Source organism: Schistocerca americana, chromosome 7, assembly GCF_021461395.2.
Source record: "Schistocerca americana isolate TAMUIC-IGC-003095 chromosome 7, iqSchAmer2.1, whole genome shotgun sequence".
NCBI classification, from domain to species: domain Eukaryota; kingdom Metazoa; phylum Arthropoda; class Insecta; order Orthoptera; family Acrididae; genus Schistocerca; species Schistocerca americana.
The window spans coordinates 224,442,756-224,470,504 of record NC_060125.1 but is presented as its reverse complement, the minus strand read 5'-3'; the positions used below and the strand labels follow the sequence as shown (position 1 = coordinate 224,470,504).

The window sequence follows — 27,749 nt, the reverse complement described above, 5'->3', positions numbered from 1 at the left end:
TGTGTTGTGTAATCATGTAGTAAGCTGAACAGAACTCTGGAAGTTATTCATACATGGTTCATTAGTTTCACAACCAAAAGATGACTGTAAAATCAGTTACTCTTAAATGAATTGTGTGTCTCAGATTTTTAAGTATAATCTGTTTTTAACAGAAAATACTTCACACTGACTTTTTCTTTCCTATTTAAGACCTTAGAATTAATAGGAAATATCTGTTGATTTGCTCCAAAACATGAGCTGTTTTGCCATGATTTCTTCATTTGATGTGTCAATGTGTGAATTTCCTTTGATTGTTATGTCCTCTTTTTTTCCACAAGAGTTTTTGGGCAAGTCCACTGGATAGAGTAGATGATTTGGTAGTTTACGAGGGCAGTTCAATAAGTAATGCAACACATTTTTTTCTGAAACAGGGGTTGTTTTATTCAGCATTGAAATACACCAGGTTATTCCCCAATCTTTTAGCTACACAACACTATTTTTCAACGTAATCTCCATTCAATGCTACGGCCTTACGCCACCTTGAAATGAGGGCCTGTATGCCTGCACGGTACCATTCCACTGGTCGATGTGGGAGCCAACGTCGTACTGCATCAATAACTTCTTCATCATCCGCGTAGTGCCTTCCACGGATTGCGTCCTTCATTGGGCCAAACGTATGGAAATCCGACAGTGCGAGATCGGGGCTGTAGGGTGCATGAGGAAGAACAGTCCACTGAAGTTTTGTGAGCTCCTCTCGGGTGCGAAGACTTGTGTGAGGTCTTGCGTTGTCATGAAGAAGGAGAAGTTCGTTCAGATTTTTGTGCCTACGAACACGCTGAAGTCGTTTCTTCAATTTCTGAAGAGTAGCACAATACACTTCAGAGTTGATCATTTGACCATGGGGAAGGACATCGAACAGAATAACCCCTTCAGCGTCCCAGAAGACTGTAACCATGACTTTACCAGCTGAGGGTATGGCTTTAAACTTTTTCTTGGTAGGGGAGTGGGTGTGGCGCCACTCCATTGATTGCCGTTTTGTTTCAGGTTCGAAGTGATGAACCCATGTTTCATTGCCTGTAACAATCTTTGACAAGAAATTGTCACCCTCAGCCACATGACGAGCAAGCAATTCCGCACAGATGGTTCTCCTTTGCTCTTTATGGTGTTCGGTTAGACAACGAGGGACCCAGCGGGAACAAACCTTTGAATATCCCAACTGGTGAACAATTGTGACAGCACTACCAACAGAGATGTCAAGTTGAGCACTGAGTTGTTTGATGGTGATCCGTCGATCATCTCGAACGAGTGTGTTCGCACGCTCCGCCATTGCAGGAGTCACAGCTGTGCACGGCCGGCCCGCACGCGGGAGATCAGACAGTCTTGCTTGACCTTGCGGCAATGATGACACACGCTTTGCCCAACGACACACCATGCTTTTGTTCACTGCCAGATCACCGTAGACATTCTGCAAGTGCCTATGAATATCTGAGATGCCCTGGTTTTCCGCCAAAAGAAACTCGATCACTGCCCGTTGTTTGCAACACACATCCGTTACAGATGCCATTTTAACAGCTCCGTACAGCGCTGCCACCTGTCGGAAGTCAATGAAACTATACGAGACGAAGCGGGAATGTTTGAAAATATTCCACAAGAAATTTCCGGTTTTTTCAACCAAAATTGGCCGAGAAAATAAATGTGTTGCATTACTTATTGAACTGCCCTCATATAATGCTGCTTGATGGTTTTGGCCATGACCATGGCTGGCAGCAGTTCATTAAGAGTGTGTTTGCCTTCATTGAATTTGTTCACTTTTCTTTTGCCAATTCCTTGTAAAATGTTCCCACCTAAAGAGACAAAAATTTTCTCAATTAATATCACTTGTAACAACATCTTCCCTCCAAACTTGCACAAAAAACATCTGTCACTACAATTTCACGGATGATGGAATGTTTTTTAAACTTTTAAAGGGTTCAAATCCCAAGTTTCAGTCCATAACAATTTGTTCATTAAACAAATAATTTCCTTATAGAATACTTAATAACAACTCGTGTTCCACTAATCAGGATGCAAGACTTCAAAAATAAACTTGGACCCAGCATAGACATGTTCAACCATGCGTGGCTGGCAAATTCAATTTTTTTCTTAATTTTGAATTTATGCTGGTACAATAATCCTTTGTGAAAACATACAGATGATAAAAAATGTACATCAATCTGAAGTTGCACCTTAGTATTTGAGTAACATGTCACAGAGTACTGGTGTAGACACAGTGCCAATCATCCAGTGGTAGTGGCAACAACAAATCTCAGTGCCTTCTCAAATTTCAAAATGAACTTAATTTTATGAGAAGATGAACAAGTAAACATAAAACTAAGCAACTTTCGAAACATTGTTCCTGGAAAACAGTGATCAAAAAATTAGAATAAAAGTTTTTAAATAAAAACAGCCTAGGATCATATACAAGTTGTTAAAATTTATTAATTAGTTGACCATTTTTAATCATGGCACAATAATTTTCAAACAATTAAAACTCCCTGAGGATGGCTGGAGAGAGTGGTGGGGAGCAGTCCACTATGTTGTGATGATAAACACTGGTCACAGTATTTATCTCTGCCACATATTATAGATTTCATGTATATGGCCTTATTGATTATTGTTTGTACTATAGTTACCAACTGTGTAACCAAGGCTATTAACGATCCTTCATCTGGAGGTTGCAATTTTGTATGCTGTTGGTAGAATAAAGTTTCATCTTCAGTGTTTAACCAACAGTGACTGTTATTACTATGAATATGTAATCAATGGCCCCAACTGACTGGTGGAGACTGATTCCTTAGATACAGCTACAAGTGACTGACTCATGTTAAACGTGGCTTGCCAGTGGCTTTAGCATTTATTGTTCATCATGCCTATTTAATATAGGAAGTTATCGACAAATTCTATAGGAAATTTTAAAATATAGAGTAATTAGATTTATAATGATGATATAAAAGGCAGGAAGTATGGGCAATGCTTATTCATATTTGATGATGAAGTTCTGTTGTTTAACTGTCGCCTTTATTTTCTTTAATGGCTTTAATACTGGGTTCTTTTTTTAAAGCTGCACAATTTTCTCACATATTTCCTAAATAAAATGTACCATGATTATTACAGAAACTCAATCTTATACTTTAAATATTTCATTGTCTAAGTTAATTTACATGTGGTAGTACATATTTTCCATAAGGAAAATTGAAAGATACAAAATGTTATATCAATTTTTTTAAGGATTTAAATTTTATGGTTTTTGCAGTCTTGTGTTTTTCAAGAAAACTTCACCAGTGACTAGTGGTAGATTTTATGTGATTACGAGTATGAGAGATAAGCCTTATTTGGTCTAAATACCTCACTCAGTGAGTGCTTTAAAAGAGGTCTTGATAAATTATCACTCACAAAACAAACTTCTTTGAATAACTTTAGATGATGCATCAGAATGTTAGAAAACTAAAAACACAAAGTTAATGGTCTACAATGTCACAAGGAAGTTGGTAGATTATTTCTGTCTCAGCACACTGTAAAGCCAGGGATCCATGTGTTAAAATATAGAAGACTATAAATTAGCAACCTATTTCTATAGGGAAAGTATGACGAAAGGAGGATTGCCATGTATGTACAAAATATGAGCAATTTCAAATCTACTGAAACCAGTAGTTTCTGCTTTGATCAGTGATTGGAAACCTGTGATAGTGAATTGCTGCTACTGGTAAACTTCCATATATTCTTAAAGACTTAGTATTATGTCAACAAGCAGACAGAAAAAAAGCAAATGGTGAATGTAGAGATTTTAACATTAATTTCTAAAATACCCAGACAAAAGACATCTTTCGGAAATGTTACTTAACACTTACATTAGTTCTGTTGTTAATTTTCCCACTGGAACTACACCAAAAAGCAATACAATAATTGTCAACATTTTTGTAGGTGATATAAAAGTTTACCTACGTCTACATGTACATCCATACACTGCAAACCATCGCAAAGTGCATGGCAGAAGGTACGTTCCATTGTACCACTTATTCTGTTCACATACAGAGCGGGGGAAGAATGATTCCTGAAAGCCTCTGTGCATGCTGTAGTTATTCTAATCTTGTCCTCATGACCCCTATATGAGCAATACGCAGGGATAGTTTAAATCTATCTTAAAGAGCCTGCTAGTTCAGTTTCTTAAGTATCTCTGTGATTCTCTCCCACAAGGAGACCAACCATACTGCCCTTCTCTGTATACATTCAATACCCTCTGTTAGTCTTATTTTGTATGGGTCCCATATACTTGAGCAATATTCTAGAACTGGTTGCATGAGTGATTTTTAAGCAGTATCTTATGTAGACTGATTACACTTTCTCAGTGTTCTACCAATAAACTGAAGTCCATCACCTGTTTTACTCACAACTGAGCCTACACAATTGTTCCATTTCATATCCCTACAAAGTGTTGAACCCAGGTATTGGTATGACTGAAGTCCATCACCTGTTTTACTCACAACTGAGCCTACACGATTGTTCCATTTCATATCCCTACAAAGTGTTGAACCCAGGTATTGGTATGAGTGGGCTGATTCCAGCTGTGACTTGATATTACAGCCATAGTATACTAGAATTTTTTTTTTTTTTTTTGTGGAGAGCACAGTTTTACATTTCTGAACATTTAAAACAAGTTGCCAATCTTTGCACAACTTTGAAATCTTATCAAAATCTGACTGTATATTTATGCAGCTTCTACCAGACAGTACTTCACTATAAATAACTGTATCATCTGCTAAAAGTCTGAGGTTACTATTAATATTGTCTGCAGTGTCATCGGCATACAACATGAAAAGCAAGGGTCCCACCACACCAAGTAGTGAGTGGATGATCCCTCTGACCGTGATGCACAGCTAGCCATATGAATAACTTAACTGACTAAAGTGAAGTGATATCATGGAAAACAGTTAGAGTAATTAGTAAACTGAAAACAATAAGTTTCAAGGCAGCCTTACAGAAACTTGACTGAAGGAATATGCATAATGTGACAGATGTCTATTCTAAATTTAATGTCTTTATGGAACCCACAACAGAACCCAACAGGCAATTTATCGATCAGTTTCTATCAGTCTTCAACAGCTACTTCCCCAAGAAGAAACACTGGATTAAACATTTATATTGGAAGCGACAGGAAATTGTTTGAAATGGTAAGGGCAAACAGAGAAATAGGAATGGCTAGCAATATACCCATGCTTTGCAGCACAAGTTGTGCCTTTGTGTACCATCAGTTTTTAGGGTTCTGTATTTCAACTAGTAAAAATACAACACTTATAGGATCACTTTGTCAATAAGTTCATTTTTCTAGTCAAGAAGTCAAATATAAATAAAACCTATTGGAAGAAGTAAAGCAATTTGATTAAGTTTTAAATATACAGAGTGAAATCAGTAAATTCATATATCCTAGCCGAGTAAATTCTATGTTAATTTTCATTTGTGAAGATAAGATTGTGGCATTTAGCTCTGTCACTGATAAAAAATTTGGAAAATACTTCTGTCACTGAGGGAAAAGAACCAACACTGCCATCTACTGGATCTTTGGTGTACCACATCCGAAGGCATACTACCAAAGTACTAAGCTGAGAAGACTCCTAAAACTATAGCTACAATATCTTTTTTTCTGTGATCCAATTTTAAGTAAGCCCTATATGTTGCCCAAAGCTATGCTCAAATTATCTGTAAAAATCTCATGAAAATTCATCTACTAGTTTTGTAGAGTAATGTATTCAAGCAGGACATGACAGTTTTGCAGTTTTATTATTAGTGTAGATTACGTTTTATAAGAAATTTATTATTATTAAAAAAACTGATTAAAAATAACATATAAACCTTCAGAATTAATAATTCGCACGCACGCACACACACACACACACACACACACACACACATATATATCTGGAGTCTCAGAGAGCTGAAACTACACTGCGAGCAGCAGCACCAGTGCATGATGGGAGTGGTGACTGGGTGGGAGTAAGGAGGAGGCTGGGGCAGGGAGGGGGAGGGATAGTATGGTGGGAGTGACGGACAGTGAAGTGTTGCAATTTAGACAGAGGGCAGGAGAGAAGGTGCGGAGAGAGAAGGGAGTAAGTAGCGGAAAGGAGAGAAATAAAAATAAAGAAATTAAAAGACTGGGTGTGGTGGTGAAATGACGGCTGTGTAGTGCTGGAATGGGAACAGGGAGGGGGCTGGATGGGTGAGGACAGTGACTAACGAAGGTTGAGGCCAGGAGGGTTACGGAAAAGTGGGATGTATTGCAGGGAAAGTTCCCACCTGCGCAATTCAGGAAAGCTGATGTCACTGATAATATCTCAAGGAATATACTAATATCCTGTTTTTCATATATGCAGCACATCTCTGTCACATAGAATACTTGCAAGCAGACTGAAATATGTTCCTCTTGTCACACTCTTTTTACTTGAAAGCTAGTAACACAAATATTAATAAGTGTTGACCAGTCGTGCTGTGTACATGCTTCTTCAGGGTTTTGGAAAAGATTATGTATGCAAGAACCATAACACACCACTCTCAAAATAAGGTAGATAGTCATAGTATGGGTTTTATGAGTGTCTTTCCACAGAACATGCTATTTTCCAATTCACCAATGAGTTTATACAAAATTAAAAAGACAAAATATTGCCAAATTGTGTTTACTGTGACTTGTCAAACGGCATTTGAGTGTGCAGTCACAATATTCTCCTAAACAAGCTCAAATATTATGTCATCAGAGATCTTGCTGATAACTGGGTTTTATACTATCTGAATAAAATTATGTGTAGTGTTGTATTAAGGAACTCTGGGGGTGTACACAATGAAACAGTATCTTTGGAATGGAGAATAATCACAACAGTTGTACAATGGGGCTTGGCACTGGGTCTGCTCATGTTCTTGTTGTAGATAAATAAACTGGCATCATATATCCAATAAGCAGAAACAGTTCTCTTTGCTGACAAAGCAAGTTTTAAAATCAAGTTTAGTGGAATAACGTCAACGCTTGAAAAAGTAAATAATAATTTCTTGAAAATTAATATCTGGTTCTCTGCAGATGTAATTTTTACATGATACTCTAATAAATATTCGGTTGGCATAGGTTATATATTCTTTTAAACATGAATGTACATATTTTCTGTTAAAATTGACTCTCAGAAGAAAAATGCGTTTGAAAATGTGCAGTTTCATTTTCTTTCTCCATAGTTAGTTTTAACTACAATAGCAGGGCATTTAAACCGTTAGACATATTGTTTCTTCCTTAAATATTCTTTCTTCTTACATGTAATTTTAAACAAAACTATATATTGTTTCATTTTCTTCCTCACATTTGATTTTAACAGAAAAGAGGTAGATATTATTTATGGCTTATTATTAGCAAATTGTTACATAATCTGAATTATCTGAAACTTCATAATCCTAGCCATTTTCAGGTTAAAACTATTTTAAATACTAAGGTCTCTGATATCCGGTATACGAATGAGCCCAACCAATTTACCAATTCATTTTAAGTGTCTATAAAACAATGGTCAAGGTCAGAGATATGGGAAAGGGGGGGGGGAGGGGGGAGAGAAGAGGAATTTTCCTAAGTGTGGCCAAATATTAAAATTCTTGCCCAAAATCAAGTGTGAAACAACACTATCAGTTCCCCAACATGTTACTTCAAGACTGATCTGTACAGACTGACTACCTGATGCAAAAGGCCCTCTCGAGTCATATTACAAGGAGCAGCTGCTCCATTGTACTCCTGATAAAGCCGGTGACCACATGGCTTACTGGGGCAGTCCAGCTGCCTACCCTAGACTTGGCCTCGCAGTCTGAACCAACTCTTACAATTCCATGATTCAATAAGTTTTACTTAGCTGTTCGCTCACCAGCATATGCATTGTGTTAGGAGATACGAGACAGTAGATAGTGAAGCAATGATGAAATTCATAGAATGACAGCAAAATTAACAGACAATAGATGACTGGAGCAAAATAAAAGTGCTGTGAATGGGAAACAGAAACATAAAGGATGTGAAAGAAAAAAACAAGTGAAAGAAGATATTCAGAGGGAGATCCTTTTTAATTACTCTCTGTTTCTATGTTACTGAAGATTATTTATGTATTGCTCTTTGTTAATTACATGACTGATTATAATCAATCTGTTTTTCTTTTCCAGATTGCAGAACTGACAGGAAAAGTTGCAGGCTTTGAAACACAAATTCGACAACATACAGACAAGCTGCGGAGAGCAGAGGCAGACCTTGTCACAGTTCGGGATCTCTGTGTCACTCTGGACAGCCAGAAGGAGGCCCTTCAAGAACAGGCAGCAGAGTCTGATGAACAGAGGATCAAGGTCAGTTTTATAGCTATGTTGACTAGTTACTGGTGGTGATGTAGAAGAGTGCTAAGAGAGAAACAAAATTTCAAAGAAATTGTCGAAATTATTACTTCAGCTTGTGGTTACTGTAGTAGAAAGAAAATCCAACTTGAGATATATGGTGAAAGACTTGCTTCACACTATCGTGCTACCCCCTCCTTGACTTGTTCATCCTTTCCTATCCCCTCCCCACCTCCATATATATATATAAGTGCTGGCAGGTCGACAGACACACAATCAAACACAAACATACACACAAAATTCGCAACAAACTGTTGCCTCATCAGGAAAGAGGGAAGGAGAGGGAAAGACGAAAGGATGTGGGTTTTAAGGGAGAGGGTAAGGAGTCATTCCAATCCCGGGAGCGGAAAGACTTACCTTAGGGGGGAAAAAAGGACGGGTATACACTCGCACACACACACATATCCATCCACACATATACAGACACAAGCAGACGTATTGGTCTTTAAATACGTCTGCTTGTGTCTGTATATGTGTGGATGGATATGTGTGTGTGTACGAGTGTATACCCGTCCTTTTTTCCCCCCTAAGGTCAGTCTTTCCACTCCCGGGATTGGAATGACTCCTTACCCTCTCCCTTAAAACCCACATCCTTTCGTCTTTCCCTCTCCTTCCCTCTTTCCTGATGAGGCAACAGTTTGTTGCGAAAGCTTGAATTTTGTGTGTATATTTGTGTTTGTTAGTGTGTCTGTCGACCTGCCAGCACTTTCATTTGGTAAGTCACATCATCTTTGTTTTTAGATATATTTCCCTCTATTATAACTATATATATAAAATAAAAGGAAAACATTCCACGTAGGAAAAATATATCTAAAAACAAAGATGATGTGACTTACTAAATGAAAGTGCTGGCAGGTCGACAGACACACAAACATACACACAAAATTCAAGCTTTCGCAACAAACTGTTGCCTCATCAGGAAAGAGGGAAGGAGAGGGAAAGACGAAAGGATGTGGGTTTTAAGGGAGAGGGTAAGGAGTCATTCCAATCCCGGGAGCGGAAAGACTTACCTTAGGGGGAAAAAAGGACGGGTATACACTCGCGCACACACACATATATCCATCCACACATATACAGACACAAGCAGACATATTTAAAGACTGTGTCTGTATGTGTGGATGGATATGTGTGTGTGTGCGCGAGTGTATACCTGTCCTTTTTTCCCCCCAAGGTAAGTGTTTCCACTCTCGGGATTGGAATGACTCCTTACCCTCTCCCTTAAAACCCACATCCTTTCGTCTTTCCCTCTCCTTCCCTCTTTCCTGATGAGGCAACCGTTGGTTGCGAAAACTTGAATTCTGTGTGTATGTTTGTGTTTGTTTGTGTGTCTATCGACCTGCCAGCGCTTTCGTTCGGTAAGTCACCTCATCTTTGTTTTTATGTATATTTTTTCCCACGTGAAATGTTTCCCTCCAATATAGTACTGAGTAGTTGTAACATTAGTGTCTGGGTGTATTTAAAATAAGGTTAAAACTTCCTGTACATTAATTAAGTATTGTTAAATGCCATGTAGGAGTCATGAAGACAGTTTCACTTCTTCTTCTTCTTCTTCTGGTGCTGCCTGTCTTTGGAGGTTGGCAATAATTACATCTAATATTGTTTATGACTTTTCAGCTCTAAACAGTTATAGGGAAATGTACGTGAACCACTCTCACAGGTTCTACAGCTATGAAGTTCGTCTTCTTCCTACTGATCTTTTCTCTACAACTTTTGCTTCTATTAACAATATTAAAATATTATATGTATCTCTCCTCTCATAAGATGGCCAAAATACTCTAGTTTTCTGATTTTTGTTATGGTCTCCAATTCCTGATCCTTATCGATTAACCTTAGAATGTCTTCATAAGTAATTATGTGTGTTCAGGGTATTTTTAACGCTTGTTGATGCAGCCGCAGTTCACTCTTCCTCATTGTTGCCTTATTAATTGCCCATACATCCATTCCATACAAGAGTAGTAGGATTACATAACATAATTCAGTTAAATGTGAAACACCTATCAACATTAGAGCTGGAATTTATTTAAAAGTGTGTTACGTACTGATTTGATTTGATGAGTCTATAGTGGTGAGGCAATGAGAAATTGAGCACAATGATGAGGGAAGAAATTATGATAGCTTTATTACAGCTAGAAATAAAAAAATAAATGAAAGACAGTTACCTTAATGGAGTACTCTTAGCTTTTTTAAAAATAATAATTTAGATTCGGCTTTTTGCAAAAGAGTAGCTTTTAAACTCTAATTTTAGTTCTCTTGGAGCTTTAGTGATGCAAGTGTGTTTTTACATTAGAAATATGTATGTTAAGTGCTAACTGTTATAACCTTTAATCCTAATAAATTGCGTGGATATACAACGTAGAGCAATAGCGAGTTACATGCTTCCAACTCTGAATCTGTCACTCCACTGCCATGCCGTGACATGCGGCCAGCGCCGTTCATAGCCAGGTGGCGCTCCCGCGCTTGGCCGAGCTGCGGAGGGCCTCTATCGCCGTGTTCGCGTACTGACGTAGCGGCACTTTTAAATCTCGTGGCACTGTCACAATACTAACAAATATGTCACAATGGTTCAAATTGACATAGGTTAAGTTTTGGTTTTATGACATTTCAACAATTACTAAATTTATGTTACTTCAGTGTTCACAAAATATTACTTGTGTGTAATTTAGCAACTAAATTAAGACATTCAATTTGTATTTTTAGTAGTGTTTTGTGAAGTAAGCTAACATCCATTTCTACAGCAGTTATATCATCATGCTTCAGGTAGTCCCAAAGATCAAATAAATCTTGAAATAATTTGTAGAATAATTTGTTTTAATCATTCTACAAATCATTTCAATATTACCTTCTGTAGTGACTGTGTAGACTTTTCCAGCATCTTAACTGAATATATTATTGTTGTGTCTGCAGCCAGATTATACAGTCATCAAAACACATTATTTCAGTGGTCCATCTGGCTGGCATCTTCATGTGAGAACACTATTTATTAATGAGATTAGCAGATATTGTTCTCACCTTAAGATGGTGACCATTTCGACTGCTGAGATATTGTGTGTAGATAATTATATGATCTGGCCGCAGATTCAATTGGAAGACTTTTTGTGAATGATTGTTACCTAGTTGCAAAAATAAATATCATTATTCAAACTATAAAATCAATATTGATGTAATTGCATCACACTATTGTTACTAAATCATTCTGATTTGGCTACCATTCTAGAGAAATAATCACATTTAGGAATCCTGTAATCAGTATTATTTCTCTAGAACTGAAAAATATAGCAGCAACAATAAACAGAAACTTCCTGGCAGATTAAAACTGTGTGCCCGACCGAGACTCGAACTCGGGACCTTTGCCTTTCGCGGGCAAGTGCTCTACCATCTGAGCTACCGAAGCACGACTCACGCCCGGTACTCACAGCTTTACTTCTGCCAGTATCTCGTCTCCTACCTTCCAAACTTTACAGAAGCTCTCCTGCGAACCTTGCAGAACTAGCACTCCTGAAAGAAAGGATATAGCGGAGACATGGCTTAGCCACAGCCTGGGGGATGTTTCCAGAATGAGATTTTCACTCTGCAGCGGAGTGTGCGCTGATATGAAACTTCCTGGCAGATTAAAACTGTGTGCCCGACCGAGACTCGAACTCGGGACCTTTGCCTTTCGCGGGCAAGTGCTCTACCATCTGAGCTACCGAAGCACGACTCACGCCCGGTACTCACAGCTTTACTTCTGCCAGTATCTCGTCTCCTACCTTCCAAACTTTACAGAAGCTCTCCTGCGAACCTTGCAGAACTAGCACTCCTGAAAGAAAGGATATAGCGGAGACATGGCTTAGCCACAGCCTGGGGGATGTTTCCAGAATGAGATTTTCACTCTGCAGCGGAGTGTGCGCTGATATGAAACTTCCTGGCAGATTAAAACTGTGTGCCCGACCGAGTTCTGCAAGGTTCGCAGGAGAGCTTCTGTAAAGTTTGGAAGGTAGGAGACGAGATACTGGCAGAAGTAAAGCTGTGAGTACCGGGCGTGAGTCGTGCTTCGGTAGCTCAGATGGTAGAGCACTTGCCCGCGAAAGGCAAAGGTCCCGAGTTCGAGTCTCGGTCGGGCACACAGTTTTAATCTGCCAGGAAGTTTCATATCAGCGCACACTCCGCTGCAGAGTGAAAATCTCATTCTGGAAACATCCCCCAGGCTGTGGCTAAGCCATGTCTCTGCTATATCCTTTCTTTCAGGAGTGCTAGTTCTGCAAGGTTCGCAGGAGAGCTTCTGTAAAGTTTGGAAGGTAGGAGACGAGATACTGGCAGAAGTAAAGCTGTGAGTACCGGGCGTGAGTCGTGCTTCGGTAGCTCAGATGGTAGAGCACTTGCCCGCGAAAGGCAAAGGTCCCAAGTTCGAGTCTCGGTCGGGCACACAGTTTTAATCTGCCAGGAAGTTTCATATCAGCGCACACTCCGCTGCAGAGTGAAAATCTCATTCTGTCAACAATAAACAGTTTTTGAAAATATACTGTTATTGGATGAATGAAAAATTGATTCAACAAGCAGGAGCAGGGGAAAATACACATAAAGGTATTGAAACCCACAAACTTTCAGAGCCAGTGTATTCGTTTTCTGGCAGAATGGTGAAGGGGAAAGAAGAGGGCTGAAGGTAAAAGAGTGGTGATATTTAGAGAATGGGAAGAGTTTGGAAAAGTCACCCAGAACCCTGGAGCAATGGAGACTTACCAGACAGGATGAGAAGGAACAGTTCTGCTTTCACAGAAGCATGAAACACAGGCATAGGCTGACTGCCTTATGAGAGGAGGCTAGGCTTGTTTCTCCACACTGCTCCATGCCACTCTGCCGATGATAATTCTAAGTTGTTTACACTTGTGGCAAACTGCCCACTTATTGTGTCTGCACATTGCACTTTAGTGACCAGAAAAGAAAAACAGTAACTATACATCAACCACACCGAAAGTGTGCCCCTGCGAACAGAGTTTTTTTGGTCCTACTTCTACGTTAAGTACGTTGTTGGTTTTATCTGTAGTGTTGTCAAGTATGGGTGACATTGCCATGAATCCCCATGAATGGTACAAATTGATATTCTGTAGATTCTGTTACTAGACTTCTTTTGTCTTTTAACCCCTACCTTTCTAGTCTTAGTATATACAAATTGTGTTGTCAGACTGCTTTGTTTGCCACAAAGCTTTTGTTGTGTGCCTCCAAAATACTGGTGTCATTGAAAATTTTTAGACTGAAGCTATCAGACATGCAGAGTCTCCTTGATCTAGACAGTAATTTGGCAGGCTTGACCACAGTTCAGTCAGTTGATATAGCCTTAATGTACCTGGTCAAACTGCAGCTTGCAATTCTGAAAATTCATTCTGTGTAAGTGACCTTTCCATAATGGCTGGTGTGCAGTTGCTTGCTGGTGTTGCAAGTGTTGTAAACAAGGAAGTTCAAGCTTGACCTCTACCAGCATTTGATGCAAGCATAGTTCAAACCTAAAACTCCCATGTTGAAGTGTACACATTGTACCAATTTTTGTACATTAGCTAGCAGACAAATGTATTTGTTTCATTGTTCGAAGATGCTAGGTCCCCACAGTTAAGTCCTACATTGCATTACATGGTGTGTATCTTATATAGACCATTCAAGTGTGAAGAGATGGCATGGCACCAGAGTATCAAGTGCACCACTATATTGTTATCTTGGTGTACTTTTTATCTTGCGAATGTGTTCTTATGCATATTAACTTTCCAAAGTGGGCTTTGTCATATGATCTGCAGTACCAGTATCCAAAAATTGGTTACATTTTCAATAATTATATGCAAAAAATTAAGCTATTTCAAACTGTCTCTAATAGAATGTTCATGTGGATACAATTCACTGTGGAACAGCACCTATTATGCAATTTTGCGTTTTAGAATTTTGAGGCAAAATTTGCAATTATATTTGCATTTATTGTGAATGCAAATTGTTTAGGTTCCTGCTTGTGATTTAGGTTCTTTGTGAAATGCTCTTTGTAAGCATAATCATTTAATTACATTTGGGAGTGCAGGCAACAATTTGAAGTGCAACCTTAACTATGTAACTGAGAATGACATCAGGCACATGACTTTGTATGTTCCCCACTCTCATGTGAAGAGTGCATCATTTTTTGAGCAGCCCTTGGATGAAGCATTCCTTGTAATAAGTCATTCAGACCTGGGAAAGCTTTTCTGGAGACAATGAATATCATACTTGGCTGTGACTGGCATGTCATCCATCATCCAATCACATCACATGGGGTGCAACAGAATGCCTCTGGTAAGAGGCTGCTTTCAAGACTAACTGCCAACAGCATCCAGTCTGACCAAGGCACTTTCTATCATATCTCAATGACTTCTAATTTTTCCACTAGGTATTTTTGTTAGAGAAAATTTGTATAGAAGACAGACATGTAGAGTCAGTACAGTTGCAGTAGAAGCAGCAATTGCCAAAGGAAAGTACTGCAGATTGGACAAATCTGTTTATTTTGATAGTGCCCTGCAATCAGTTGACATCCACAAACTTTGCTGTGATGTACAAATTTGCAGTATACGTTGCCCATCTACAAGTACCAAATTTATTTGGAAAGCAATGTAACCTAAAAATTGCTGGGTGGCCCTCTGACAAGTCAAATGTACCTGTATGATGAATGCATATGAATGAAAAGAAAGAAAAAGCTTTCATCAATATTTAACAGCTGATGTCCCTGTTCCACTGTTGAATCAAGATTTTATAGAAGAATCATTACAATTGTTAGTATCAGAAGTCAATCTCATTGTCATTCATACCATCTCTATGATTTCTCCCTTGTTGAGTTACTATGATGTGTCATTTTCATTTACTGAGATAAGTCTGCCTTTGCATAACAGAAAAATGAGGAGAATAATGTTCTGATGGTAATATTGAATAATCGAAAATGTAAGGAGAAGTCAGAAACATCAACACAAGATTCCAAATAGCATGCAGGTATTTCAAATAAGCTACTTTAACCTTGAGCAGCCAATCGGAAACTGGCACACAAAAAGAGCTGTGCACATTAATACATCCACAGCATACACATACCTGTGCAGCAGGAAGTGTACCTCATCAGTCTGAAGGTTTCGAGACTGGGTTAATAAACAATAAAGAAACACTATGATGGGAGTTTTAATGCTATGGGTTTTATACAATGTTTTCTCCACTGCAATACAATGTACAGGAAGTTCATGCAACCATGTGAAGCTGCTAGAAAAGTTCTTCTTTGGGATTTTGTTCAACTTGCACGTCACATTGGCTTGAATATTGCTTATGTCCTCAAAGCATTACCTTTGATGTGAATTACTGCATGTTATCATTTTGTGGGTGAGTTTGTTTTGATATCAAAAAATCTCATCACCCATAATGATTTGTTCCAGAAAAGAATTGCCTGTGCTTTTCATTTCAATCAAGTGGTGGCAGGAATCCGTATGTTGTTTGGTAGTCAAGGAGAGCAGGACATACTTTGTACATACTTTTCTGTTCATCAAAACATTCTGGAGAATGTCTTGACCACTTAATTTAGAGATGTTCAGTTCGTTACCCAGTTCTGATTTGTAACATAACACCATTGACACACTACAGTCACGTGTCCGGTACTTAAATACAGCCTGCTCACAACTGATTGGTTGAAAGTACATCTGTTGTTTATAATAGTTAGTTCAAGGTGTCACTATAGTTAACTGTGATGACATCACTTATATTCCAGCAATAAAAGCAATCTCTGAAGTTTTTGGGTGAACAGTGTAAACAAAGGCATAGCACTCAGAGGCCAACTGGGTAGTGTGAGCATGCATGTCCCGAGGGAATTGGACAGCACAATGTATCAACATGTCTACGGCTCTCAAAGGGTTAATACAGACAGATTGACCATGTCTATCCATACCTAATGACAACTTTATAATTGTAATGGTGATGCAGCAAGCTAAATGGATGCTATATATAATCTTGTGTATTGTGCTCAGCAAGACAGTTGTAAGAGATTGTATCAAGGTGAATTTTCCAATGGATTCAGTCATCTTGATAACATACATGTAGCAGAAGAATAGGGTGTAATGTGGCAAAGAGGAAGAGGGTAGAAGGAGCAATGTAGCATATTATCAGGATACTCGCAAGAAGTGAGACAAGAAGAAACTTAGGATTAAATTATTTATTTACAAATAATGGACTGAAGGAGGTGTTAACCATAAATTATCAATGACATATGGTCGGAATTTTATTTCAGAATTTACAATATGCAGAGAGCTGTTGATAATAAAATTAGATTAAGAAGGCATCTCATGACACATTAGTAAAATTTTGTCCATTTCCTGTCCAACAGCACTGATGTACGTTATAGTTGTATAGTAATAATTATATCTTCAGTTCTATCACATCATAACTACCTATTGACAATGCACTGATTAGCATTTGGTGATGCTCTAATGATCTTTCTCATCCATCAGCTTGAGAGAGAAGTGTGTCAGCTACGGAAAGAGGTTGAATGTTTACAAGTGCAACTGTCAAAGGAACAAGCAACTGTCATCTCTTTGGAAGAAATCCTGGACAGTAGTCGTCAAGAGGCATTGAGGTTTCGGCGATCATCCCAAGATGCTGAATGTGAGGTGACTCGCCTGAGGCAGAAAGTATCAGATCTCCAAGCTGATCTGTAAGTTTGATGTTTTATTGTGAATGTAATTTTGATTGAAAATTTCATAGGTGATTGTTATAATAGTTTTGTAATTACAAATGAAATAGACTTATAATAAATATTCTACTGTATATTATGTCATTAAAAGGCAACATTTGTTTTGTTTTGGTTGGATTGCTCTTGGGGGGGGGGGGGGGGGGTGTAGGCTGACTACAGGAATGGCAAATAGGCTTCCTGTTCATTATATTCAATAGTATGTGGCAAAAAGCCTATCCACTGACTGGCAGTGACAATTGTTACTTCCAAGTAGAAGTGGAAGAAGTTCAGCAGACAGTTACTGTGTATGCTGGTGGTGTAGTGTCAAATGGCTTGCTGTATAAATGTACATGTGTGTCTGAGATCCTAGCAGCAACTTTTCGCTACTGTATTATTTTGCTCAAAAAATTCCTCAATAAAAGAAAAGTATAGTGTGCAGTGCACATTCAGCACCAGGGCAAGTACTGTCCGTCAACAGAAGACGTAGATGGCTGTCATGATTCTCAACCCAGAATGCTGACCACCTCATTGCAAATTCTTTGACTGCTCAGAGACTGTGATCCTATTAAAAATTCTGATAGAACAATTGAGACCAGTGTTGTGTTATAAACTTTCAGAATACTTGTGGATGTGACAGCTGTCCTAAGGAACAATAAAATTATTCAAAACATAAAATGACATGCTTAGAAAAGGAAACTAGGAAATGCTGTGAACTTCACTGTCATTGTTAACAAACATATAATTGTTTTTCCTATATAACAAGAATATGTCATGGCAAGATAACTATCTTTAAAATTTGGTGCCTTACTATTACAAGCTCTCTTGATTCTCTTTGGCAGAATGAGTTTTTAATTATTTTACTTATTACTGTACTCGGTAACATACATTTACAAACAAATGATTTTCCTGACTACAACAGTGAAGTACTTTGCACTTGTCACCTAGTACAACACTTGGCAAATTTCACAAGCAAGCTGCAGTCAGTACATCTTAAAGGAAGTTCTGAAATTAATATTTGCTGTGCAAACTGAAACACATTCACCATTGGATAATGCCCTACTCAACATGGCAGCCTATTCTAATAATTTGTCATAAGAAGAATTTTGTCATTTGTATCACAGTTGCAACATGAATTGAATAGTCATTGTTTGACACTAGTCAACCCTGTACTAGACTAGGACATCATTCATTCTTTTATCATTGTCAAGCAGACAAAGAAAAATCTTACCATCACAGTCTCATGTTTCTGTTCCACCTAATCCATCTGTATGTCTCACTCTATCATTATCTGTGTGCTGAAGTTGGCACAGTGTATCAATGTATTATCTCTGGCATACTCTGTCTGACACCATCTCGTTCATATTTGTCTGTTCTGGTCATCACTACAGGTGGGCCTATTTTATCCCGGGGTGAAAGTAACCTAGCTTTTCTTAAAAATTTTCCAAACTCATCCCTCTCATCCTCCCATGGAAGTGAGTGTTATTTCTGAAAGCCAAGATAGTACCCCAATTTTATTTTTAAATGTGTCTATCAGCAGTACTATACATTCTGTCTTCTCAAGTTAAGTACTGGCCATCAATTCTGTCTCTCATCATATTAATACTGGTCCTAATTCTGTTTTGTGTACATAAAATTCTTCTGGCCTTTAATGCATCATGTAAAATGGCTGTTACAGTGTTACAAAGTGATATAAATGTATTATACCTGCCGTGCTTTCTTTGTTCTGTGAAGCATCAGTGAAAACTGTTCTGCAGTATCTGTCTGAAATTCTCCTGTGGTATGAAGAAATACTACTAAATGTTTGTGCTTCCACATGTACCTACTTGTTCTCTGTTTTTGTGTTACAATGTTCACTCCAAGCACCTTTAGTCCATCCATAATTCAGAATACACGCCTTGTCTATGTGCTGTACATGTATACTTTTCTCACAATTTTCTGATGGCATGTTGTGATATTTTACTTGCAATAATTTATGTATAGTTTTATCAGCAATTTCTTGGAATTTTTATTATAGCTGGTATATTTGTTTTGTTCACAAGAGATGCAGGGGCAGCAGATCTTCGACGTTACCAGACCCAAGCAGCTGAGTACAGCAGGCAAGTGGCAGACCTACAGAGGCAGATTACAAATGAACGTTTTGAACGGGCTCGCATGCTAGACGAATCTAGAAGGTGAGGTACATTTGTTACTCCTGTATTGCTTGATATTCAGTTTTTAAAAATATCTTAATGAATTATCTCTTGTTTCTTGAGTGAAGCTGTCAAATAATAATGCTGTCAGGCATTGAAATTCATTGTGGTTTACATACAGTCAACTGGCACATTCACACACACACACACACACACACACACACACACACACACACACACAAAACCACTCTGGCTCACTAGATCGTGCTGGCACTGCAGTTTGACTGGGATGAGGAGTTGTGTAGTGAGGAGTGGGCAAGGGGAGAAAGGAGGTGGGGAGTGGTAGGGTGCTTTGCAGAAGTGTGGCTGATGGTAGGGGAGAGAGGGAGCAGATGAACAGGAAAGGAATACTGGCTATTTACAGATTGTGACTGATTACTTATTTCTCTTCAAAAAAAGAAATCCTCTAAGGCCTACAAGCTTAATCCATGGGACATTGTATTTCAAAAGACAGATTGTCAAGGAGTTTTATAACTTGTTATTTCACTCTTTTCTGTGTTAAAGCTAAATTTATCAGAGGAAAGTCTAGATAATTTTTCTTTCTTATAATATATTTGTAAATATCTCTGCTACTTTCACACTGCAATGAACCGTGGACAATAAATTTCATCTGTGAATAAAAGTTATGTGAGGTTTTGGTTAATGTCCCCAGTTTCTTAAAGAGATGCCTGCAAGATGCATATGTGTGAAATACATACTTGATTCTATTCACATTCTGTCTTGCAGTACCTCCCTAAGCAAGGAGTTACTGCAGTATATCCTCCCATAGGATGTCAATGAATGGAAACATGGAAAAGATATCAACTCACTTTTTTTGAGTTCCAAAGTTGGCAATTATCTCATGACAGAAGTAGCTGAACCTGAAAGTTCCAGCATGTCTACTATATGGTTTTTCAGTTTACGATTTCATCAATGTGCACACCCTAAAAGACAGAACTGTCTATTCTGTTCATTATTTTTTGTTAGTACACTGCAGTTATAGGAGGTGTGGTATTTTTGACAATACAAAACTGAGTGTGACATCATTTTCAAATGTTTAAAGGCAATCAGTTTGTGTAAAACCAGTTAATATCTTTAACAAATACATCTTTTACTACTATCCCTGTGAATCTGAGCTTCTTGTCTACTGCAACAAATACACCACTTCCTGTTCTCAGTAGCCTATCCTTTCAAGCCTATCCTTTCAATATACTGTTAGATTGACTCTCAGAATTTAACTACTATCAATTTCAGGTACCTAGAATTATATGAACTCCACTGTGTTTTGGAATTGCTTCAAACTCTTGCAGTTTGTTACAAATGCTTCTCACTTGTTCACTAGGATTTTAGTAGTCTCATGTGGGGGGGGGGGGGGGGGGGGGGTAATGGGAACATTTCTTTGGATCATACACAGCACTTCAGGATCTCCTACAGCTATCATTACCTGGACAGGGGGGGGGGGGGGGGGGGGGAGCTGAACAAGTGCAAGTAGGACTCACAGACTGAGGTTTCTGTGCAAACTCAATTATATTTGTAGATGATGATGATGATGATGATGGTAATAATAATAATAATAATTTCGTGTGGTTCAATGGCCTGTTGCATGTCTTTCTATTGGATGCCATTTCTGTGACTTGTGTGTCCCTGACATACCCCAGTTATCCAACTGGGGAAAGGGAACACACAGTTTAAAGTGGAATCTGAACTACTTCTTGTTTCTGGTGACTCCTCACATTGTTGAGAGGGGAAGGCTAGATTAGAACAAAATTGAATAATCCATGGTCCAGCTGAGATTCAATCCCCGGACCAACCAGTTTCCAGGCATATGCTTTACCGCTGAACCAGCAGGCCCAACGTGTATATAGATAGTTTATCTATAGGTTTTGAAGAGTGAATATGTGAGTAGCAAAATATGTCACATATATGGCCCTATCTTTTGATCACTTTGCCTTAGAAGCTTAAATTATATACACTGCCAAGAGACCATAGACCTTAGTGTTCGACATAAATTTCAGCTTGATGCTCCTGAGAAAAAGGGGTCCTTACAGGTGGCCCTATCTTTTTATTGCACTGAATAACAAACTTAAATTTTTTACAACATCAGGGGACTGTAGACCTTAATATTTGACATTAATTTCAACTTGATACCTCTACCCATTCATAAGAAAAAGGGTTCTTGACAAACTTAAACAGATGGGTGGACAAAAAATAGAAAAAAACAGGTGACGTAATTACCAATTAACAGCTTTGGATTTTTCTCTTTACTTGTACTGTGAAACTTACCTGTCCCTGACAAAAACAAGTCTTCATAGACTGACAGGCAGACAGATCGGCAACAAAGTGATCCTATAACGGTTCAAATTTTGCCAGTTGAGGTACAGAACCCCCAAAAAATCTTTTGTATGCTCCAGGCACAGTCAGGTGTAACTCAGTAGTGACATTGGTTGGTGCATTTTGTCATGTGACATGGTCCCTTGCAAATCATTTATCTGAGGTATGTAGAAGCACAGATTGCTGCATGTCAACTGGACTTAACAAACTATTGAAGGAAGCAAGGACGACTCACTCTAATGACTCAAAGCTATTGACCGCTTCTATCAGCAGTTTCATTAGTGAATCATGAATAACAGCTAGCACCAGAACAATGTTACCTTGAAAAAGCTTGATTTGTAAGTGCCTTTTTAAGGTTAGAAGAGTTTTTTTATAATTCAGGATGAGTCTTTTTACTATGCAGCAGTGTATAGGCTTGTCAAATCCAAACTGTATGTCAGACTGAAACCTAGAACTCTTCGTGTGCAATGCTTTTAACAGTTGGGTATGCAGTCTCTCTCTCTCTCTCTCTCTCTCTCTCTCTCTCTATATATATATATATATATATATATATATATATATATATATATATAGAACCCCCAAAAAATCTTTTGTATGCTCCAGGCACAGTCAGGTGTAACTCAGTAGTGACATTGTCATATATATATATATATATATATATATATATATATATATATATATATATATATATAAAAAATAGAGGGAAACATTCCACGTGGGAAAAATTATATATAAAAACAAAGATGAGGTGACTTACCGAACGAAAGCGCTGGCAGGTCGATAGACACACAAACAAACACAAACATACACACAAAATTCAAGCTTTCGCAACAAACTGTTGCCTCATCAGGAAAGAGAGAAGGAGAGGGAAAGACGAAAGGATGTGGGTTTTGAGGGAGAGGGTAAGGAGTCATTCCAATCCCGGGAGCGGAAAGACTTACCTTAGGGGAAAAAAAGGACGGGTATACACTCGCACACACACATATATCCATCCACACATATACAGACACAAGCAGACATGTTTAAAGACATGTCTGCTTGTGTCTGTATATGTGTGGATGGATATGTGTGTGTGTGTGAGTGTATACCCGTCCTTTTTTCCCCCTAAGGTAAGTCTTTCCGCCCCCGGGACTGGAATGACTCCTTACCCTCTCCCTTAAAACCCACATCCTTTCGTCTTTCTCTCTCCTTCTCTCTTTCCTGATGAGGCAACAGTTTGTTGCGAAAGCTTGAATTTTGTGTGTATGTTTGTGTTTGTTTGTGTGTCTATCGACCTGCCAGCGCTTTCGTTCGGTAAGTCACCTCATCTTTGTTTAATGTTGTCTGTCCTTCAGAATGTGTGATTTATTTCATCTATAATCTGTAGGTATCAGTGACAGTTCTTATTGCAGCAACAAAAGTTTCTATCACGTATTTGCAAAAGATTAAGGATCAGATCACATCTGTCAGCTGGAAGAAGTAGAATTTCTTAAGAGAAGAGATGGTAATATTTGTAGTACAGACAGTGTTGTTCCCAGGCTCCTTGAAATGAGAGTTTTGTAACGGAAATGGAGACTGATTTCAAGCAGTCTACATAAATAAAAATTTGAGTGTTCATTTGTTGAAAATCATATTTCTCCAAAAGTTCTTGACCAATTGCTTTAGTGTGCATTTTTAGGCACCTATTTCTTTAATATATGGTATACAATATGTATAGCTTTTGAGATTTTTTGTAACAGCCTTTCTTTATTATTAAATTTATAAAAAAATTATATATTAAATTACATTAAAAATCATGTATATAAAAACATGTACATATTCCAGTGCAACATTATGTCAAAATTTCAAAGCATTCAGTCAGAAACTTTGGGAGATTTGCAATTAGGAACATCTACATTTTCCATATGTAGATATTCATTTCTTCAAAATTGCAAATCTCTGAACATTCTTCATGCTGTGAAATTTTGACACAACATTGCATTCGAATACCTGGATGTTTTTATATATCTACAGGAATGCCATCTGGTATATATGTAATAAAAATGTAAATGTTAGTTTGATAAAAATCATTATTCACTGAAACTTCTTGACCGACTATTCTGAAATTTTGACACAACATAGATTCCTAATTTGGGTGTGTTGTTTTTAGGTATATATATCTCTTTTTAATGCATGTAGGGAAAACTTTGTCACCATAATTCTCAAAATGAACATTTCCAATTTAGTTCCAATTTTTTCACGTTACTGTAATAAACGTTTAGACGCGTGTGTGTGTGTGTGTGTGTGTGTGTGTGTGTGTGTGTGTGTGTGTGTGTGTGTGTGTGTGTACAAATACATATAACGTTGGTTTATTTACTACAGAATCTGAATGTGTAATAACAATAAGCAAGGTTCAGGGCCAGAGAGAGGAGGGAAGAGGAGATGAGGAGATTGACAGAGGGGTGGGAGGAAATGGAAACAGAAAACAGGAAGGAGGAGATGGACATAGAGAGGGGGGGGGGGGGGGATGGAGGCATGAGGAGATGAAGACATGGGGGAGTAGAAGATGGACAGAGACATTGGAGAAAAGAAGATTAGGATATATATCCATTTCCCATACATACGAGAAATGTGTATTTTCTCTGGTTCTTTCTTTTCCTTTTTAAGTTTGGCCAGGTACAGCTAGTACAAAAATAAATCTGAACAATTACTTTTTCTATTTGAGTTATTAAAAAGTAATATTTTGTTGTTAGAACACTTAAAATCCACATCTACTCCTGACTCAGAGAGCTAAAATGTCAATAGTGAACCAGAATACCAACAGTTGTAGGAAATGACAGCATAAAATGTAGTCCATAGTTATTATTCATAATTTTAGTATTGGAAATTTTGGATTTTTAGGTGTAAAAATGTGATGATAGTGTCTTGCACTGACAAACTGTGTTTCTTTCTTCATTGTGTTGTACATGAAGAGTCAAAACATTCCTACAGAAGATGTTAAGATACCTTTTCTACCTCTCTCTCTCTCTCTCTCTCTCTCTCTCTCTCTCTCCCCCCCCCCCCCCCCCCCACACACACACACACTATTTCACTATTTTTTAAAAACCAAAATGCTGTGCAAACTTTTTAATTCATGTCCATGCAAAAGTAAATGAAATCTATCATGAAAAAGTTAAAAGTACAGAAGCAGCAAAGAAAAATGCTACAATAGTAGTGTATAAGTTCCGTGATCATACAGACATCAGTGGAGGAGACTTTAATAATCCAACAATCAGTTGGGATTGTTACAGTTTTGTAAGTGGTGGCATGACGAGATATTCTGTGTTGGTTGTCATGTCCATGTAGAAAGCTGCCCAGTCCGTGCAGCTAAGAATTCTTTGCCAGGATTTCAACCATCTCTCGTGGTGCTCTGATATGAGGAATGTCCTACCCACTATCCTTCCCACCCCTCTCACAGTTGTATTCCACTGCCCATCCCTTTTCCATCCCTGGTCTCCAAACCCTTGCTTCATGGCCCATATATCTGCAATAGATCTAGATGCAATACATGTCCTGTACTTGCGCCCACCACCACCACCTATTACAGTTCAGCAATAGGCATCACCTACCACATCAAGGGCAGGGCTACCTGTGAAAGCAGTCATGTGATCTACAAACTTGGCTGCAACCACTGTGCTGCTTTCTATGTGGGTGTGGCAACCAACAAACTGCCTCTCTGCATGAACGCCCACTGACAAACTTTGCCCAAGAGACAGCTGGACCACCCAGTTGCAGAACATGCTGTCCAACATCACTTGCTTCACTTCAGTGACTGCTTATTAACCTGTGCCATCTGGATCCTTCCTACCAACACCAGCTTTTATGAACTGTGCAGGTGGAAACACTCCCTGCAATATATTCCATGTTCCCATAACCCCTCTGACCACAACCGTCACTAGTGCTTGTCCTTACCCACCCATCCTCTTCTGTGCTCCCACTCCAGCACTACATAGCACACACTAGTCATTTTCTCCCTCCTCTAAACTAAACTAAGCTCCGTCCGAACAGGCCAGGAAGGTCCAAAGGTACTGACCGACCACTGTGTCATCCTCAGCCTACAGGCGTCACCGGCGTCACTGGATGTGGATATGGAGGAGCATGCGGTCCCTCTAACCTCCTCCCCCCCTCCTCCAGCTGTCCTGCCTTGTTCCTACCATGTCCCTGCACACTCCCACAAGCAGCACTACACTCTCTCCCACTCACACTTTGCTATCCCTCCCCCTCCCCCACCACACCCCAGCCTCATTACATACCACCACTCACAGGTGGCTTCTCCCATCAGGTTGCTGTATGCAGTCCGGTATTAGTGGACAGAGACAGTGGCCATGAGCGTGTGAGTTTAACCTTAGAAGGCACTTTGATTGAAAGCTCAAATGTATAGCAGTCTTTTTGATGTTTCCGTTTGCAACTCAACGTCTTCTCTATGTGATATTTACAGAATGGAATAGATGATTGCTTCAGCCATGAATCATATTGCTTATACACAACTCTTAACTGACACACATGTAATTATTGCTTTTATTTGTTGTCTGTATTGCTTTGTGCATTACAGTGTGTTAAGATAAATTTTGATCGACCAGATCATTTAATATTTGATATGCAGTGTTAATGTATTTGTATACTACACTAGTATAATTATACAGTTTTAACAATTTTTATAGTACTCGTATACAGTTTATCAGATTGAATTAAACCAGTTGATATTTATAGATTTGATTAACATTAGTGGGATTGTTACACTAGAAGTAGTCAATTTTTCAATAAAACTTCAAATGTTTGAAATGCAAAAGGAAGTAATATAACAATCAAAATAGCAACCATGTGCTAATTTGGACTCTGATTTAGAGATTTAGATTGAAGCCATTGAAAATGTGTACAATAATGCTCCTTCACATTCCCCACAAACACTCATAGAATTTCATCATTCTGCACTGCACTCTCTCAGCATGTTTTATTGATGAAAATGCATGAGTAATGAAAAAAAAGGACTCTAGAAAGAGTAGCAAATTTATTATGCAGTGTGTACAGTTGGTGCACAGCTCTTATTGCCATATAATGACTTCCCATTGTCAAGCAACAATAAAATAGAATTAGGGAATTACTTTAATTTGATTAACTTTGTTAATCCAGCAGAGTACAATCCTCTCAGTGCTGATTATCTGAGAAAGAGTTAGTGTGGAACATTCATACATACATACATACAATAACAGAAGAAATGGTAAATCCTGTAATATTTTTAAAAGTATTATTGAGTGGTTTTCCGCAAAAGATACTGCTCTCAATTTCAAAGACACGACATATTCAGTTCTACACATCTGCGGATACTAAAGCACTTACATGGTAGGGAAATAATAAATAGGGTGGAAACTTCAAACTTTTTAGTTGTCCATATTGATGAGAATTTAAATTGGAGCAAACACATCATTGAACTCCTAAAACAACTTAGTTCAGTGACACTGAAGTGAGAACATGTGGGTATTGCCACTTACATGCCAGTCATACAGTGAGCCTGATTTACTGCCACACCTATGCACTGTGTTCAGGATGTAATCTATAGGGACAGTGTGGTGACGGAAATGAATAAGTACATGTTCGCCAAAAATATATTTATTCTTCACAAATGAGTAAATGAACAAGTGACAAAAAGGAAATCTGATTGCAATGTCTCTTAAATGGCAATCTTAGCAAGGTGATGCATTGCTGTTCCACTGGAACACTGTCCTAGAGGATATACACTCCTCAGTGATGAGCCCATTGACTGATCACCTGACCATGGGAGAATTTTGGACACGTGTCCAGAACGAAGTGAACTTTACCCATGATCATGAGGTGCCATGTATATTGCAGATGTGATGAAGTGAGAGCAAAAATAAACAGAGTGCACCAAACAAACCTCCATATGCGTCCATGGGGAGCCTGCATTAAGCTCTACTCAAGTAGTCCGTGAGTTGCAGTTATAGATTGTGGCAAGACTTGTCTGTACTGTACAGTGCTTAGTTTGGACTGCTGTTGCTTTTTGTTGACCAATGCCCGTGCACACCACATGTTTCCAAAATTATGCCTGTTAGTAAGTAGGCACACTGATGGATACTTGATGCAGCTATCTTTTGCTGGCTGTGAACAGTTGTGGTCAGTTCACACATTTTTGCAACACGGCTGTCACA

At 38.5% G+C, this 27,749-nt stretch overlaps 1 protein-coding gene across 1 annotated transcript in view; it reads left to right on the top strand.

Moving 5' to 3' along the window:
- LOC124622260 (centrosomal protein of 135 kDa) overlaps positions 1-27,749 on the top strand; it is a 362,362-nt gene that overhangs the window by 325,064 nt on the left and 9,549 nt on the right. The window contains exons 20-22 of the mRNA XM_047147922.1: positions 8,185-8,361; positions 16,869-17,071; positions 19,129-19,260. Of these exons, the coding sequence (XP_047003878.1) occupies positions 8,185-8,361; positions 16,869-17,071; positions 19,129-19,260 (512 nt within the window). The remainder of the gene's footprint in view (positions 1-8,184; positions 8,362-16,868; positions 17,072-19,128; positions 19,261-27,749) is intronic.